A 19,964-nucleotide genomic window follows, 5' to 3' on the forward strand; every position below is an offset into this window, starting at 1 on the left:
GCTCCCTCTCCCCAAATGAGAAGCAGAGGCCTCCTTTTATATCAGGTGGCTGGGCGCTGATTGATCGTTAATCAACCTAATCAACTAATCAACCCCAGCCACCTGAACATAATAAACCCAGGCAGGCAGGGGAAGTTAACCCCATCCCTGCCAATTTAAAAGGGCAGAGCTTTGCTCTTCCACACACCTCCCCCCATGTACAACGTACACCGGCCGCAATCGGCCAACTCCCCCCTTCCCCCCACCCCCCCTCCCCCCAAGAGTCCAATTATGTCCCTTGGGTGGGCTGTTATGGTGGGTGGTGGTGGGCGGGGTTGATGTCGGAGCCCCCAAGCCTTCTTTGGTTGAGGGGGCCCCGAATCTCCAAGGTAGCATGGCGACGGCGGCCCGGCTCCCTCTGGTGGCGGAGGCGGCGACGGCGGCCCGGCTCCCTCTGGTGGCGGAGGCGGCGACGGCGGCCCGGCTCCCTCTGGTGGCGGAGGCGGCGACGGCGGCGGCCCGGCTCCCTCTGGTGGCGGAGGCGGCGGCCCGGCTCCCTCTGGTGGCGGAGGCGGAGGCGGCGGCCCGGCTCCCTCTGGTGGCGGTGGCGGAGGGCGGCGGCCCGGGCCCTCTGGTGGCGGAGGCGCTCCCTCTGGTGGCGGAGGCGGCGACGGCGGCGGCCCGGCTCCCTCTGGTGGCGGAGGCGGCGACGGCGGCGGCCGGCTCCCTCTGGTGGCGGAGGCGGCGACGGCGGCCCGGCTCCCTCTGGTGGCGGAGGCGGCGGCGGCGGCCCGGCTCCCTCTGGTGGCGGAGGCGGCGGCGGCGGCCCGGCTCCCTCTGGTGGCGGAGGCGGCGGCGGCCCGGCTCCCTCTGGTGGCGGAGGCGGCGGCGGCCCCGGCTCCCTCTGGTGGCGGAGGCGGCGGCGGCCCGGCTCCCTCTGGTGGCGGAGGCGGCGGCGGCGGCCCGGCTCCCTCTGGTGGCGGAGGCGGCGGCGGCCCGGCTCCCTCTGGTGGCGGAGGCGGCGGCGGCCCGGCTCCCTCTGGTGGCGGAGGCGGCGGCCCCTCCCTCTCGGGTTCTGAGAGCGGCGGCGGCTCCTCACCCCTCTCTGGCTCTGGGAACGACGGCGGATCCTCCTCCCTCTCTGGCTCTGGGAGCGACGGCGGCTCCTCCCCCCTCTCTGGCTCTGGGAGCGACGGCGGCTCCTCACCCCTCTCTGGCTCTGGGAGCGACGGCAGCTCCTCACCCCTCTCTGGCTCTGGGAGCGACGGCAGATCCTCCTCCCTCTCTGGCTCTGGGAGCGACGGCAGATCCTCCTCCCTCTCTGGCTCTGGGAGCGACGGCAGATCCTCCTCCCTCTCTGGCTCTGGGAGCGACAGCAGCTCCTCACCCCTCTCTGGCTCTGGGAGCGACGGCAGCTCCTCACCCCTCTCTGGCTCTGGGAGCGACGGCAGCTCCTCACCCCTCTCTGGCTCTGGGAGCGACGGCAGCTCCTCACCCCTCTCTGGCTCTGGGGAGCGACGGCAGCTCCTCCTCCCTCTCTGGCTCTGGGAGCGACGGCAGATCCTCCTCCCTCTCTGGCTCTGGGAGCGACGGCAGATCCTCCTCCCTCTCTGGCTCTGGGAGCGACGGCGGCTCCTCACCCCTCTCTGGCTCTGGGAGCGACGGCGGCTCCTCACTCCTCTCTGGCTCTGGGAGCGACGGCAGGCTCCTCCTCCCTCTCTGGCTCTGGGAGCGACGGCAGATCCTCCTCCCTCTCTGGCTCTGGGAGCGACAGCAGATCCTCCTCCCTCTCTGGCTCTGGGAGCGACAGCAGATCCTCCTCCCTCTCTGGCTCTGGGGACAACGGCAGATGCTCCTCCCTCTCTGGCTCTGGGAGCGACGGAGGCTCCTCACCCCTCTCTGGCTCTGGGAGCGACGGTGGATCCTCCTCCCTCTCTGGCTCTGGGAGCGACGGAGGCTCCTCACCCCTCTCTGGCTCTGGGAGCGATGGCAGATCCTCACCCCTCTTTATTGGAGTGACCGGGGCATCTCCCATGTCTACAGCCAGGTAATTAACCACCATGAGGGCAACCTCTGGGAAGGAGGCCGGGTGGTACTGTTCCTCCCACTGTTCCCACCTCTCCCCATCTCGACGCCACAGCGTGTTGATAACTATGGGGAGATCGTGGACGAGGTCTGCCTCAGGGTGCATCAACCAGTCCCAGATCTCCTGTGAAGGTGGTGAAGGTGGTGGTGCTGGAGGTAGTGGGGTGGCCCCTGATGCCCGGGGTGAACACGGCACCTCTTCCTGGGCCTGGTTGTAGGGGCATCCTGCCCAGTTGTGGCCGTCCTCCTCACACCGGCCACACCAGTTTGCCGGTGGCACGTCTGGGCAGGACCGCCAACGATGGTCCTCCTTCCCGCACCAGGAACACCAGGGGAAGAGGCTGGCCGGGTCCTCCAGCGGTGGCTGCAGCAGCTTACATTTCTTCAGCTGCTGCTGCTTTTCCTGCTTTTGCCGCTGTCTGCTCTTTCCCATTTTTTTTTTTTTTTTTTTTTTTTTCAAAAAAAAAAAAAAAAATTATCCCACAAATTCCACAAAACCAAAAAAAAAAATACTACTCTGAGCCTCTAGGTGGCGCTATCCCACTTCTCACACCAAATGTGGCAGGCTGGCGAGTGGATAGAGGCCCAGAGACAGACTGCAGTTCAAAAAAATAACTATTTTATTATAAATAAACACAAAATGAAAGGGCACAAGGGCCAAAACAAAACAATTTAAACACAAAGAAAGACAAAAAGCAAAATTTACAAAAATAACAATCTCCAGGCTGGGCAATGCCTTCACTGGATTCAAGCTCTCCAAACAACCAAAGAAAAACCAACCTGCTTCCTCAGCTCCCTCTCCCCAAATGAGAAGCAGAGGCCTCCTTTTATATCAGGTGGCTGGGCGCTGATTGATCGTTAATCAACCTAATCAACTAATCAACCCCAGCCACCTGAACATAATAAACCCAGGCAGGCAGGGGAAGTTAACCCCATCCCTGCCAATTTAAAAGGGCAGAGCTTTGCTCTTCCACACACATATAAAAGACAGACGAGACAAACTGAACAGACAACAAGTCCTGCAACAAAACAATTGTCTGGGTCATTACAATATATTTTTTTCATTTAAAATTAAAAATATATGAAAGCATGACAACCTTTATGCACAAAAATCTTCACTAATATACAACTGAACAAGAACTGTTGAATATTTATTTTTGTTTCATACAGTAGTAAATGTCATTGTTTATACGATAGTGAAAAATAAATAAATATCAAGATAAATAAATACATAAATGTCTATGTATTCATTTATGTATTCATTTATTTAAATATTTATATTAATAATGTATTTATGTTTAAATTTTATCTTTTACCAACTATATAGGCTATCCTTCAGTATAGCTAATTATCAGAAACACGCTTGCAAACAGAAAGGTTCAAATCCCATGTAAACCAACCTTTTTTTTACTTATATAAAGAAAGCTTTTTTTGCAGGCAAATGTTCCATTTTAAAACAGAAATAAATAATTTAATATAAATTATACAGACGTCACAATAAGTGCGTTCCCTAGAATATTTCCATGTTTACAAAACAAGTTAACTGTCATTAAAATTGGATGTTCTGTAACATACATATGTATGAAAAAATGTGCCTGGGGTCTGCAAAAATCTGCAAAAAAATATGTGGAGAATAAGGAGGAATGGACATTTTTACCTTCATTTGGCGACTTATTTCTCTTACTGTATGACAGGTATTTACTTTTTGTTTCTACATTTCACCTAAGAGTATTGGGAGCTACAAATTAAATGTGGAATGGCGATTTTGGCTGATTTACTTTTGCTGCGCCAATAGCCTGAAAACACGTAAACTATCCGTGCTATATAGAGATTCACTGGCAATTCTCACGCTTCGCCCTAACTTCCTCTCGATATTACATTTGTTTTATGAACATTTCTACTAAACTGTCAGGGGGAGAGACTAAAACCATACAAATGTGTGTCACATGTAGAGGAAGTGGTGCTTCAGCACTCAGTTCATGTCCTAATTACACACAGTACATGTATGACAAAAAGCAAGAAACATCCCAAAAGCATGAGGAGGAATTAAATACCCAAACAGAAGGCATGTCTTAATAATGGTCAGTCTACATGGGAGGTGTCATGAGCACAGAAACCTAGAAGGAAGGATTAATCCCAAAGGGTCTACAGGTATCTACCCCTGTGCTTACCCCTTTACCAACTACCGTACCTTAATATATACTTGTGTATTTTCCAACAAGGTAAATTAACCAATAAAGAAATACTGGTACGAAGCAGTCAAAATGTGTGCTCTTTAGAGCTATAAGAAGATAGATTTGCTGGCTGCAGGGGCAGATAGCACTTCATCTCTTTTCATTAACAGACAAAACAACAGAAGCAGAATGTAGTAACTCCCCCATCCCACATTATTAATTGAAAAGTATGTAATAAGTAACTATTCATATATATATATATATATATTATATAATATATATATATATATTATATATATATATCTATATACACACACACACACACACACACACACACACACAATTTACACTACAGTAATATGCATTCATTTGTGTAATAGTATATTGTAAGCATGATATGGAACATAAACCAGTTTTTTCTGTTTAAAAAGGCACTTGCGTGAATAAACTTAAAAAAAGACTTACTTGGATCTGTTTTTTCATTAAAAAGAGCAGGTTCCCTTTCAGCCGACACCATCTCTCAGTAATCTCTGTGTGCAAAAGAAAACACACAACATATTAAAAAAATACACATATACATACATAGCCATAGGATACGTTACATATTATATTAAAAGATTAATAGACGCCCCCTTGCCTGTGTTCACGAGATGAAGCTAAAAGAAAACCCATTACTATTAAAAGATAACGCATTAGTATTAAAAGGTCAGTTGGGGAAAAAAAAAAAAAAAAAAAAATCATTAAACGAATTGTGCTCTGGCCAGCAGCTGCAAATGTCTGACAGACTGCTAAATGCCAGATAACTTCCCAGAAGGTTCCTGCTTCCCTGCAGCTCAGAGATTTGGTGACTGCAGCACAAGACTCAACTTTATTTTCATTGGTCCTTGCTTCTGCATGGAGGAGAGAAAGACAAAATAAAACAAAGGGCATTAGATGCAATTATTTTAAAAAAAAAAAGAGAAAGAAAAAGAAAAAGAAGGAAAGCTCCTATATGCAATTCAGAGATATACACTTACATGAAATGTGACATATGGCTGCCGTATATTTGACAATTATGTGAAAAAATAAATAAATTGGCAAAAGCTTAAGACTTGAAATACTTATGAGCATCCCATGTTATCTCTTGCACCACAAAATGAACAGGGAGCAATATTCAGGGGACTCCACAAATGAGAATTATATTGATAGTGTTCACCAATAATTGTTCATTAGACAAGATTACATAGTCACAGAAAGAATCAAATGTAGACTTGTAAGGTGACTGGTCAGATGCAATAACAATACTTAATAAATAATGCATTATTGTATTACTTTGTACCTATCTACTGCGAGGCACAACCCCCAAAATTGATTTTTATGGTGGCCTCATGTAGCACAGGAGCTTGTCAGTCATGGATCACACTGCAGTCCGCAAGTCAAAAGGAGACTAAATAGCCTGTAGTGAACAAATACACACAAAGGAGGACTTCGGAATTCTATTTTACTTTTATATCTCACAAGTTTCCTCAATCGCACTTAATGAATTGCCCTTATGCATGACTTATTGTTGTGGCTGCGTGTCATCAAAATGAAACCGAAGGACTCTGCCGGTGGTCTTCAGATCCTTTCCTACAGTCAATGGCCCACAAGTAGATTAAATGATGGAATCAACTTGTGACACAAGTCACAATTCATGCTATCTGAAGCATGTTATCACATAGGGACGGGGGGCTTTGCTGTAGGCACAACCACCGTCATCGTTCCGATTTTGTTACTACTCAATGTTAGATTATTTAGTGGAGTACAACAAAGGAAATCATTTGGAATTCTCTTTTTTCTGTCATATGTTCTATACTCTAATAGCACGTTCAGGTTGAAAGCTGTGCAATCACAATTGTTTGCCGTCCTTCTTAGTCAGTTTTTCTGTATTAAATTTGACGCCACTGAAAAAAATGCAATGCAGTAGTATCTGGCCGAGAGAACACCCCTCGGGAAGCAAGCAAAGTGTTCTCTTAGCTGAAGTATTCTCTAAGACAGAGCTGACCACCAGACACAATATGCCAAGGCCAATCACAATATGAATCAATAAACACGCATGTGCATCAGAATACGTAATTATCAGAATAAGTAAGAGAAAAACAATAGGTAATTATTAATATATTAACAAACTATAATAATAAACTAAGGCTAATAAACTACCTGACAAAATAAATTAACAAAACAACCCTACATACAGTAAAAATGCAGCAGCGACTCTAACAGTAATTCTGAATATGCTAATTTTAGCACAGCACCACCCTACACACGCAGCTACTGCAACAGCTCTAGATTACTCTCACGATGACAAGTCTGTTTTGAGAAGATTGAATAAACCTTTTGAATTTGAGTTTGAGGATGAGTTATCAGGTTACAAAACACTGCTGTATCAGTGAGCAGTGAATCACTATCTGTGCCAAGAAGGTGTTCTTTTAAGCGAAGTTCCTGTTCCTTTAGCTGGAGCATTTACAATGGGAAAATTCTGTTTCACCACAAGGTTGTTCCTTAAGCCAAAGTCTTCGATTCAGGAAGTGTTCCATACACAGAGACTACTGTAATCCTAAAGCTTGGGGGTATCAGAACCATAGGTGATAATGGATCCAGTAACAAGACTAATATTAAGCAAGGGGAACCAATAAAGGAGAAGTAACCAATGCATTAAACCTGTTTTCTTACTGCTCATCGGCATAGCAGATTCAAAAGTCCCCTCACTGTGCAACACTCATTAAAGAACTCATTAAAATACTTTTTTTTTCTTTTTTAACGATACAGTTCTTCAAAGCAAATCCAATTTATAGAAAAAAATAATCATGTCTAATGAAGGGACTTTGTGACTGTTTTATGCTAATGAGAGGTAAGAAAACAGGTTTTAAAGCACTGGCTGCTTCTCATTTAAACTGAAAGAAGTTCAAGAAGCCAGTCTGCACATTCTACTGGAGTTTCCAAAGAGAAGGGTGTAGACTAAAAACCAGATAATTATCTGCACTGTCTCTGTCAACCATATAGAATTAAAAATACAATATACAGGATGCCTTCCTGAATTAAATAAATCAAAAACATTAATTAAATAGTTTTTAATGTTATCAATTCCTTATTATTTTCATTTAAACATGCTCAATATTTAATGACAGTGAAAAAAAAAAAAAAGCCATATGGTAATAAATCTTGTAATGATGAAAGAAAGCCACTATGGGATGGAAATACGAGTCCCATTGCATTACAGTTTGATCCATTTTTTGGTTTTACTATGACTAGTTTAATAAGACACACATCTGAGCTTGTTACCTGTACACTGTTGCTAATCAAGCTTGTAGTAAAACCTGGAATGGGTGAAACTGCTACGCAATAGGAGTCTTACTTCCATCCCTTGATTCCTTTTTTTTTTTTTTTTTATCTCCACCTGGACTAGTCAGAATAATTCAGTCGATTATCAGTGTGTAAGTGGAAGCAGTGCTAACCCCTTGGGAGTCCTCTGCATTCTGGTATAGCGGCCCGGCTCCCACGGTGAGTCACCCCCATGGAAAGCCAAGGGTGGGGGACTTACACTTATGATGGGAATGCAGAACATATCTGACACTTCAGCGTGCTACCACGGAGGGCGATAAGGAAGTGGTACTCCGAGCTGTGTGGAAAATCACAGCATGGGATATTCTGGACAGGTTAAGCTACACTGTATCGCTTTCAGTAAGCAGATTATGTGTGCTACAAAGTCGATACTGGGTTCAGATAGGACAGGCTAAGGGTGTGTGGCCACAGTGCTGTTCCTGAATATTCAAATACATGGTGCATATGTCCTAACCATAGAACAGCGTCCCGTGACTGTGTTACAGAGTAAAGGCAACACTTTTAAATGGTATTACTTGCACTGAAATTACAATATAGCTACACTGCAACTGCACAAATAATGTGTAATTAAAACAAAAAGCACTACCAAACTCTAAACACTATCATCTTGCAGCTACATGCGTGGTTTTATAAAAGGAGTGCTAACCAATTATTTAATATCACTTTTCTTACCTGTTATTATCCTTGTAAAAGTTTAATAAAGCATAGTGAATGCATAGTAAAGCATAGGTAAGCACTGTAAAGAAAAGCGAGGGATGGTAAAGCACATTAATAAACATGGCAAACCAACAACTAAACAGTGCCGTGCGTCTCATGGATTAAAGTTTAGACCACAAGACGGACCTCAGGAAGCAGCAGCAGTGTTTCATCAGTAGTGTTTTGAACTACTGTATCTGCATACTACAAATCAAAGTACAAAATACATGCAAAGAACCAGAAGATCTTCAACAGAACAAAAGGGGGAACAGTGATCCTATTGCTAGGCCTAATATGCACCTAAAAACCAACAGACACCAGCAACAATGTGGTACAGAACATGGTGATCCTATTTATAATTTTCCCCTTAATAATAAAGTACTGTCAGACTAAATAGCTACTGTCACAGATGAACACATACTGAATTGGAAATTACCCTAGATTGTCATCATTGCAATGTGTGATCTGCCTTGCAATGAATATAGTACTTCTGGAACAGAAGCAGGATCAACATTTAATGATTCAAATACATGATGAGCGGTGACTTCTCACTCATCAATACTAATGTCTAGAAAAATATACAAAGCTAATTCAATGTCCCTAAAGATAATTCAAGATATGTCCTCCTAGACAAAAATCTATAGATATTTTTTACAGTTACTTTGTTTTTACCCTTTAAAAGAATTGGGGGACTAGTTTAATGACACTATGTAACACAATGTGATTATACTGTAACCGTAAATCTTGAAAAACTACTCACTTCTAAATCTTTTGTAGTCATTTTTGTATTACTTTGGTATAAATACATGTTAATTTGGATTCATATGTTGTTTTTTTCTGACTTTATGTGAACGAAAAGACACACATTTGCCCGTTTTCCCATTGGAAATAGTGATATTTTGAAATATCACTGTCCTGGTCACAAAAGCAAAGTTTGTGGTGAATAATAGCCATTTTCTATACTTTTGAGGCATAAGCAATTAGGAAATAACACTTACTACCCAGGAACAAAAAAAAAAAAAATTTGTTACACGGTGTGACCTAAAAGTGGAGGTTCTTAACAACTGCCTTAAAATGTGTAAAGCAGATCTTACTAGGACCTCTTTCCACTGTTTATGTGTTGTGCTTGGTGAGGTTAATAAGCTGGGAAAACACCATCAGGATTAACAGTTGAAGTGCTTGTCTGTATCACTTTAATTCACAATACAGGATTCAAATATGCAGTTTTGAATGAAACGCATGCTGGAGCAAAAATGACATCTGGTGCTACACAAGATTAAAGAAAGTCCTGTTTGCCTGTCTTGCCTTCGGCGACTGCTTTACATCTGAGGTCACTTCACCCCAGCAGAGTCTTCATGGTCAAAGCATCCTACTGGCTGCAAAGCACGTCTAATACATTGGGTGATGCAGCTACACATTTGATATCTTTATAAGGCACGGATGGGCACGGCAGGGAAACATTGCAAATCTCTTTTATGAACTAAAATCACTTTAAAAAGGGGGGCAGTATTTTGATCTGCCTCTGTAGACCATTAAAATAAACCACAAAGGATTATTCACTAGAATTTACATTTAATGCCACTAGTAATTGCCTGCCCAAGGGTGATTTACAGCGTCCCTAAAAACAGCTCTAAGTACAATACATTTAGGAAAGATGTCCATAACAGAGCAGGTTTATGGATGTTACGACATTTTCTACTAGCACTATAGCCCACTCATACCAGGTGGTGATTGTGGCATCCCTCTGAATCAAGGCACTCTCCAGCTGATACCCCCCCCCCCAAAGTCAGAGGACCAAGTAGGGCACAGCATCATAATCTATAGTCAGCAATGGAGGCTTGTTAAGGGAGATTACTTCGTAAGATTCATCCTGCACAGCCAAAGTAAAAATAGTTTAAAAATATTTTTTCTTACCCAAAATAGCACTATTAAATGCTGCCCCACGCATTTATACATTTTATTTAATAACCTCATTGTTTCATTTGAAATAATTTGTAATGAGACCCTGTCACATGTTTTAATTTGTAATAAGGAAATACATTATATAACAATGTATACCAAACTGCAACATTATTACAAATGAAACAGTACGAACTAATGTCAGCATATGAAATATTGAATGCATGCCCCATGATCAATCGTTCTTCTTTTGCTCAGCGGTTTGGCCCTTATTTTCTTATTGTCGAGACCAGCCTCTCCAAGATTGATGTTTGCAGTGTGGCACCTGTGGGATCTACACCTGATAAATGAGGCAGAGCTCCAGCTTCAACATGAAATCAGGTCAGTTGCAAACACATACACGTTTCATCTGGATTCTTCAGAAGCTATTCTGCCTTCCAATTCACATGAGGAATTTAAACCTTTTCTGTCCTAATTCAGAACCCCTATGTTAAATATTGATTATTTTGGCTCTGAGAAAACTATTTCTGACCACAACCATCAGCTTAACTGTCAGAAATAAAATCATTATTTTACAAGGCTTACTGTCTATGTTTTCAACCACTGGTATTGCTTCTGAAAAGACTTTTACAAATGACCACAATATAAATGACTACTTTGGGTCATTTTTGTCCCCTCTGCTACTGTGAGTTTGAATCCAAAACAGCTTGTGGTGAGGTACTAACACCCCTGTGCGTATTTTGTGTTTTATGTAGTGTGTTGCTGTTTGTATGCATGTATGTATTGGTGCATGGAGTGTGGGTTATGTAGCACGGTGATTTAAAATGCATATTTGTATTTAGGCACAGAGATTGCACAGTCACTTCATGTGCAGAGTAAAGTGTGTATTTGTATAGGGGCAAAGGGATTGCACAATTAGTTCACGTGCAGACTGTGCCGAGATTTAACTGAATGATTAATTAGCGTTAGAGTTCCGGCACAGCTGTAGATAAAGCAGCACGGATTTCTCACACAGGGTTGGTGTGTTCAGAGGCAGAATGAGAGTAGGGAGGAAAAGAAAGAAAGAGAGACCTACAAAATAACAATTGCTAGGCGTGCTGGTTATGTTCCATGTCTGTTTGTCTGTCTGTTTTGACCATCATGCCATTTTGTTTCCTGTTTGTTCACCCTTTTTATTTATTATTAAAATCAGCGCTTCCCAAGTTGTGCTGTGCAACCAGTAATTAAATACCCTGAATGCTAAAGAGCCAGAGTTTATGCACCAATAATACATAGAAAATGTACTTGGAATAGAAACTTGTCAGGTGTACATTCACCAAAATACAAAACAATAAAAAAGCAGGATTTTCATTGGGCAGCTGAAAATGGTATTTATGTTGTCAAATTGAAGTTATTCTACAGTCATTTCTGAAAATAACTGTACACCAAGCAGAGCAGAGTAATAGCAAACAGATTCAAAGAGAAATTTACCTTGAGGTTTGATGGAATTGCTTGCAGGAATTCGGTACACTTTGAGCTTTCCTTCTCTATCAAAACTTCCTGGCTGTCCCCTGGCCAGCAACGCCAGGTGTGCTGCGTTGAACCTCATTCTGTCACTGTCATCACTGAGAACCAGCAAACAGGACCAAGAAGATCATCTAACGCTGCCAACAGGATAACTAAAAAGTCCCCTGCAACAAACAAAATAGGTAAGGTGAAATGCAGAATTTTCTGAAGTATTTTAGATTCTGCCCAACACATCTAAAAGTTTGAGCTGGCTTCTGGCTTGTAGGGGATGCAGTAGAATGACTTACTTGTAGTACACACCTTTCAACATTCTTTCTAAGTGATGTAATGTAATTTCTTAAGTATTAACTCTTACCTTGACCTTACTATGCACTTAAAAAAAAGGTAGACTGCACTGCAGGTGCATGTTTTTATATAACTGTTGTCCATTAGTTCTTAATGGGTTAAAAAATACATGTCTGACTAATAAGGTGACAATGAACACAAAGTCATTAACACCACATACATGTGACTATCCTTTAAACCATCTCCGGAGAACACTTCCTCTACAACAAGCCAGGCAACACAGTGTCAGTTCATTAGCACACAAACTTCTTTAGGTCATTGAAGTACTGTAACCCCCCCTTACTAAACCACAACTCCAACTTATAAATGTACACTCGCAGTAACAGAAAAACAAACTGAACACCCTCATAATCGATCACAAACGTCTATACCTCAGAACCAAGAACCAGGAACCCCAAGTAGAAAATATTTTCTCCTTCAGAATCTACGGCTGGTATTAAGACTTCATCCAGGATAATATTCCCAAGCTTTCCTTCACTTGGTCTCATGACCATGGTAAATATTTTAAGCCACGTCTCTAGTAACAAGTGGTTCTATTTGTTGAGCTCAACTGCTTTCTTCCTCAATGCCTAATTAGACCAATAGCAAAGCTTGATGATAATGCAGAACATGTTCCACTAAATAAACTAGCTTTATTTTTCATAACTCACTGACTGGAAGGTTTTAGTTGTATCCATGGTTTTCCAGATGTTTTATTTCCCTTATTAATCTATGTGAGGTTTTTTTGTTTTTCCTCTCCTGAGTGCTAACGAATCGCATCGGCATCAGATTGAACGAGCATAGGTGGAATTCTAAAAATAATTTTGCTCAGAAAAGAACACTGACAATGTAAATATTTTTATTTTAACTTCTGCTAAAGAATGTTATTTGCAAAAACTATAAAGCATGACACACATACCAACATACACAATACAGTAAGGGTGACTATCACCACTACAGTGGCTTGCAAAAGTATTGACCCCCCTTGGCATTTTTCCTATTTGGTTGCCTTACAACCTGGAAACAAAATTGATTTTTTGGGGGTTTGTATCATTTGATTTACACAACATGCCTACCACTTTGAAGATGCAAAATATTTGTTATTGTGAAAAAACAGAAAACTTGAGCGTGCATAACTATTCACCCCCCCCAAAGTCAATACTTTGTAGAGCCACCTTTGGCAGCAACTACAGCTGCAAGTCTCTTGGGGTATGTATCTATAAGCTTGGCACATCTAGCCACTGGGCAAAACTGCTCCAGCTCCTTCAAGTTGGATGGGTTCCGTTGGTGTACAGCAATCTTTAAGTCATACCACAGATTCTCAATTGGATTGAGGTCTGGGCTTTGACTAGGCCATTCCAAGACATTTAAATGTTTCCCCTTAAACCACTCGAGTGTTGCTTTAGCAGTATGCTTAGGGTCATTGTCCTGCTGGAAGGTAAACGTCCCAGTCTCAAATCTCTGGAAGACTGAAACAGGTTTCCCTCAAGAATTTCCCCGTATTTAGCGCCATCCATCATTCCTTCAATTCTGACCAGTTTCCCAGTCCCTGCTGATGAAAAACATTCCTACAGCATGATGCTGCCACCACCATGCTTCACTGTGGGGATGGTGTTCTCGGAGTGATGAGAGGTGTTGGGTTTGCGCCAGACATAGCGTTTTCCTTGATGGCCAAAAAGCTCAATTTTAGTCTCATCTGACCAAAGTACCTTCTTCCGTATGTTTGGGGAGTCTCCCACATGCCTTTTGGCAAACACCAAACGTGTTTGCTTGTTTTTTTCTTTAAGCAATGGCTTTTTTCTGGCCACTCTTCCGTAAAGCCCAGCTCTGTGGAGTGTACAACTTAAAGTGGTCCTATGGACAGATACTCCAATCTCCGCTGTGGAGCTTTGCAGCTCCTTCAGGGTTATCTTTGGTCTCTTTGTTGCCTCTCTGATTAATGCCATCCTTGCCTGGTCCGTGAGTTTTGGTGGGCGGCCTTCTCTTGCCAGGTTTGTTGTGGTGCCATATTCTTTCCATTTTTTAATAATGGCTTTAATGGTGCTCTGTGGGATGTTCAAAGTTTTTGATATTTTTTTATAACCCAACCCTGATCTGTACTTCTCCACAACTTTGCCCCTGACCTGTTTGGAGAGCTCCTTGGTCTTCATGGTGCCGCTTGCTTGGTGGTGCCCCTTGCTTAGTGGTATTGCAGACTCTGGGGCCTTTCAGAACAGGTGTATATACACTGAGATCATGTGACAGATCATGTGACACTTAGATTGCACACAGGTGGACTTTATTTGACTAATTATGTGACTTCTGAAGGTAATTGGTTGCACCAGATCTTATTTAGAGGCTTAATAGCAAAGGGGTGAATACATATGCATGCACCACTTTTCCGTTATTTATTTTTTAGAATTTTTTTAAACAAGTTATTTTTTTCATTTCACTTCACCAGTTTGGACTATTTTGTGTATGTCCATTACATGAAATCCAAATAAATATCCATTTTAATTCCCAGTTGTAAGGCAACAAAATAGGAAAAATGCCAAGGGGGGGTCAATACTTTCGCAAGCCACTGTATATCCCCACTGTTATGGATGCTCCCAGTCAGGGATAAAACCTATACTATACACACCTAAATATCTGTTTCAACGAGCAAGGCAGATCAAATAAGGAATATAGCACCTCGTCGAATTACTGCTCAAACTGCTGAATAATTAAGAAGGCTCCATAAATCATTTTGCACAAAGTATGGCCATTAGATCATTTAAGATGTAGTTTAGTATAACAATTAGTGCAATATATCTCTACAAAGATCAATAAGACATATAACACAGTTAATGCTGCTTCTTGTCAGTACATGAACACCCAGTGAAAAAAAATGCTGTTGACAAGCTGTATGGTGGATGACGCATACGCCTGCTGCACTATAGTCAATGCAGTTTGGAGTATGAACAAAAAAAAAAAAAAAAAAATTGTAAATAATCTAATTGCACCACTGTGTGTACTGGACGGCATTCAGGGTTTGGGTATACAAACAATAATGTGACAGGGTAGTATCACAGCCCTGGCTGGCTACAGGCAGGAATTAGACCCAGAGACAGAAAGCTGCAGTTTAAGTGCAGGTGCACACATTTATTTAAAGAAACAAAAACACTGAAACAAACAAAAAGGGCACATGGGCCAAAATAAAAGGTTTAACCCTCTATGGTTCCATGTATGTCTTAAACAAATGAAAAATGTATTTTAAAAAAAGTTTAAACACAATTGAGACATAAGGGGACAATGTATGTTGAAAAAGCAAACCAAAGTTTCAGAGGTATTTTTTTGTTTGTTTTTTGTTGATTTTTTATATAATAGTTGTATGTTTAATGTGCTAATGTATTACATTTTATTAGTGAAACTGTTTGGAAATTTTATGTAAAGATATCTGGAGTTTTATGTAAATATACCAATGTATCTACAGTGGCTTGAGAAAGTATTGACCCCCCTTGGCATTTTTCCTATTTTGTTGCCTTACAACCTGGAATTAAAATGGATTTTTATTTGGATTTCATGTCATGGACATACACAAAATAGTCCAAATTGGTGAAGTGAAATGAAAAAAATAACTTGTTTCAGTCCACCTGTGTGCAATCTAAGTGTCACATGATCTCAGTATATATACACCTGTTCTGAAAGGCCCCAGAGTCTGCAACACCACTAAGCAAGGGGCACCACCAAGCAAGCGGCACCATGAAGACCAAGGAGCTCTCCAAACAGGTCAGGGACAAAGTTGTGGAGAAGTACAGATCAGGGTTGGGTTATAAAAAAAAATATCCGAAACTTTGAACATCCCACGGAGCACCATTAAAGCCATTGCTAAAAAATGGAAAGAATATGGCACCACAACAAACCTGGCAAGAGAGGGCCGCCCACCAAAACTCACGGAACAGGCAAGGAGGGCATTAATCAGAGAGGCAACAAAGAGACCAAAGATAACCCTGAAGGAGCTGCAGAGCTCCAGAGCGGAGATTGGAGTATCTGTCCATAGGACCCCTTTAAGCCGTACACTCCACAGAGCTGGGCCTTACGGAAGAGTGGCCAGAAAAAAGCCATTGCTTAAAGAAAAAAACAAGCAAACACGTTTGGTGTTCGCCAAAAGGCATGTGGGAGACTCCCCAAATATATGGAAGAAGGTACTCTGGTCAGATGAGACTAAAATTGAGCTTTTTGGCTATCAAGGAAAACGCTATGTCTGGCGCAAACCCAACACCTCTCATCACCCCGAGAACACCATTGTGAAGCATGGTGGTGCCAGCATCATGCTGTGGGGATGGGAGGGACTGGGAAACTGGTCAGAATTGAAGGAATGATGGATGGCGCTAAATACAGGGAAATTCTTGAGGGAAACCTGTTTCAGTCTTCCAGAGATTTGAGACTGGGACGTTCACCTTCCAGCACGACAATGACCCTAAGCATACTGCTAAAGCAACACTCACGTGGTTTAAGGGGAAACAGTTAAATGTCTTGGAATGGCCTAGTCAAAGCCCAGACCTCAATCCAATTGAGAATCTGTGGTATGACTTAAAGATTGCTGTACACCAACGGAACCCATCCAACTTGAAGGAGCTGGAGCAGTTTTGCCTTGAATGATGGGCAAAAATCCCAGTGGCTAGATGTGCCAAGCTTATAGATACATACCCCAAGAGACTTGCAGCTGTAATTGCTGCAAAAGGTGGCTCTACAAAGTATTGACTTTGGGGGGGGGGGTGAATAGTTATGCATGCTCAAGTTTTCAGTTTTTTTGTCTTATTTCTTGTTTGTTTCACAATAACAAATATTTTGCATCTTCAAAGTGGTAGGCATGTTGTGTAAATCAAATGATACAAACCCCCAAAAAATCCATTTTAATTCCAGGTTGTAAGGCAACCAAATAGGAAAAACGCCAAGGGGGGGGTCAATACTTTCGCAAGCCACTGTATCGTGTTTTCCTTACACTTTGTATTTGTTGAAGTGGTATTAGTTCTAATTATATTTCTATTTACTATCCCTCCATCAAAATATTTATTTTTGTTTACAGATTTAGATGAATCTGCCAATAGTTTTAATGACAGTGAGAATTAAGTCCTATCTGAGCCCCGAGACTTCTTCTAAACCTGATAGTGACTCAGTAACACCCACAGATGACAGAGCATATCAAAATGCAACCTGTCCTCTTTTATGGAAGACTAATCGAAGTAAGCAAGTACATGCAACACCAGAATGGAAAGGTTATCAACCTTTTGAAACAAGTGTACAATCACCAATAGAATATTTCAAGTCTTTGGTTGATGACAGCATTTTGTCTTTTATAGTAGAGTCCAATCTTTACGCATCTCAAAACTGACATTACCTCTTGGCTACAGTTAGACACCAGTGAACTAGAACAGTTCTTTGGGGTTACTTTCTACATGTCCCTTATCAGGATGTATGGCAAGAAAATACTGGAGCTCAAGATGTTACATACCACAGGTTGCTGAGGTCTCTTCATCGATGGCAGTTCATCAAGAGGACCTTCACTTTACTGACAATTAAAAAATAACAGATGACAATATTGACCGCCTCATCAAAGTGAGGGAACTACTTGACCCAATCTGTACAAATATGAGGAGCATTCCAGTGGAAAGGTGTCATCTTGTAGATGAGCAAAGGAAAAAGCAGTCTGAAGCAAAATACAAGCCCAAGTAGAAGTTGGGTTACAAAACATTGGCATTGCTTATGATTTTGAAGCATATGCTGGACCATCAAATCACCCAGCCCATTTGCAGGAATTCAAGCCTAGTAGAAGTGTGTTTCAAGCAATACCACAGCACCAAAATTACCAGCTGTTTTTTTGATAACTGGTTCTGCAGCCCTGCACTTCAAGTTGAACTTGCAAAAATTGGTATCCAGAGTTTGGGAACTATGAGAATCAATAGGACCCCCCCCCAACACAATAGAATGCCAACAGACCTCCAACTAAAAAAAAGAAAGACCTGGATAATTTGTGGAGAAAAATGCAAATGCAGATGGTGTAGGTCTGAAACTGGTGAAATGGGAAGACAACAGATCTGTACACTTGTTGAGCACATTTCTGGGTGCACTTCCAGAAGAAACTGTGAGAAGGTGGGACCAGAAAATCAAAAAGCGAATCGATGTGAAATGTCAAAGTATACAACAATTTTATGGGTGGAGTGGACTTGTTGGATTCTCTCATTGCACAAAACTTTGCTCCAGGAAATATTACTTGCGTTTCTTCTTTCAAATGATGGATTTGTGTTGTGTGGTTGCCTGGTTGTTGTACTGCCGTGCTAGTGATGACTGTGGCATCAGCAGCAGACAGCAGTTGTCTCTGTTTGATTTCAAGTGTGATACAGCACACACTATGTTTTATGGGTAAAGCTAAAAAAAGTGGTAGGCAAGAGAATATGCCCACTGTGAAGAGGGAGAGGTATTCAGCACCTCCTAATGTGGACTGTAGAAAAGACATGACTGATCATTGGCCTACATATGAAGACAAGGCTGGGAGATGCAAAAATGCTAGCTGCCAAAAACTCACAAAAATGAAGTGCATCAAATGTGAAACATTTCTTTGCTTTGCCTCTGGGCAGAATTGCTTTTTAAAGTTTCACAACTAAGTGTCAGACAAGAGAGAGAGAAAAGATGCAGCACAGCAGGGAAAACAATGTTAGGGTGGTTCAGAGAGGTGCCTACAGAGTTGTTACAAAAAACAAAGTTAATCCACAAAATAATAGCAGAAGATAATACAAAGCCAGTTGCATCTACTGCTTACTTGCTTTTAATGATCTTTTAATAACTTTAGCTTATGAAATTGAGTTGAATCAGTTTGAACCTGTATAATAGCAATGAAATGCAATAATAGACAATCATCTTTTTCTGGCAAAATAAAACATAACTTTTTATGCAAATATAATATAAATTTGTGATTTTATCTTTTTTTTTTAAAAAAGGACTATTCATAGGATTATCAAATCTGTAAGATCATTTATGTTTTTCAAAACAAATTTACCAATATTTATGCCTATTTGAAAATTTATGCAAATGTTCATGCTCTCACGCACAATGTATGTTTAAAAATACATGTAAACATTTTGGGAATAAAATATAAAATCCAAAATATCTGTTCACATTTAGAAAACTGGAGTCAAAGTAAATTAAAAATAATGTTCAAATATGTTTTTCTTTTCTTTGTATTTGTTTTGTTGTGTACCATAGAGGGCTAAACAAGAGATTAAACAAATGTAGGCCGAACATTTCACTACAAAGGAACACGCACACGTTTGCATTCGAACTCCTAACTCCAATCCGATAATCTCCACACAGGGTAAAAGTCAAAAACAAACTAAATATGTTGGCTTTTTTATTTATTTATTTATTTATTTTTTAAGGCATGTTTAATTCTTAAAGACGTGTTTTACAAAGTGAGGGCATCCCCATAACGTCATTTTTTCAGGAGATACTATCTTTGTGGGGACATTTTCTCAAATTGTGTCAGCACATTGATAGTAATACCAGCACCCCAAGAGGGAGAGTATAGGAACTAGATGTCCTTTATGTGTTTTATCTGATAGATCCAACAATAAGCAACATATTGATTATTGTTTACTGGGTCATCTGTCCGACCGCCACAGAGGAAAAGCAACTGGAATCTGTCCAGGACAGGGTTTAAGTGACCTGTATTGAGACTTTGTGGAAACATGAGATATTTTAATAGCTGCCAGAGCTCTGTCTACTGATATTAGTGCACTCCAACACTAAGGAACGGATCTCCTGAGCCACAGACAGAGGAAATAGAGATCTACCATGGCTAATCAAAGTCCCCAAGAATTGTAGGCCAGAAGAAAAGCTTGTAGGCCACTGAACAGTTCTTTAAGCAAGGACAGACAAAGCAATTTGCGGTGAGTGTCAGACATTTTTTATTTTTACTAAAAAACA

At 41.7% G+C, this 19,964-nt stretch overlaps 1 protein-coding gene across 3 annotated transcripts in view; it reads right to left on the bottom strand.

Moving 5' to 3' along the window:
* The window catches only part of LOC121321015 (type II inositol 3,4-bisphosphate 4-phosphatase-like), a 320,135-nt gene that overhangs the window by 281,895 nt on the left and 18,276 nt on the right, over positions 1-19,964 (bottom strand). For all 3 annotated transcript variants that reach the window (XM_041259931.1, XM_041259921.1, XM_041259912.1), the window contains exons 2-3: positions 11,664-11,863; positions 4,704-4,768 (exon numbers count right to left, since the gene is read on the bottom strand). In XM_041259931.1, the coding sequence (XP_041115865.1) occupies positions 4,704-4,768; positions 11,664-11,781 (183 nt within the window). In that variant the 5' untranslated portion in view covers positions 11,782-11,863. The remainder of the gene's footprint in view (positions 1-4,703; positions 4,769-11,663; positions 11,864-19,964) is intronic.

Source organism: Polyodon spathula, chromosome 1, assembly GCF_017654505.1.
Source record: "Polyodon spathula isolate WHYD16114869_AA chromosome 1, ASM1765450v1, whole genome shotgun sequence".
NCBI classification, from domain to species: Eukaryota; Metazoa; Chordata; class Actinopteri; order Acipenseriformes; family Polyodontidae; genus Polyodon; species Polyodon spathula.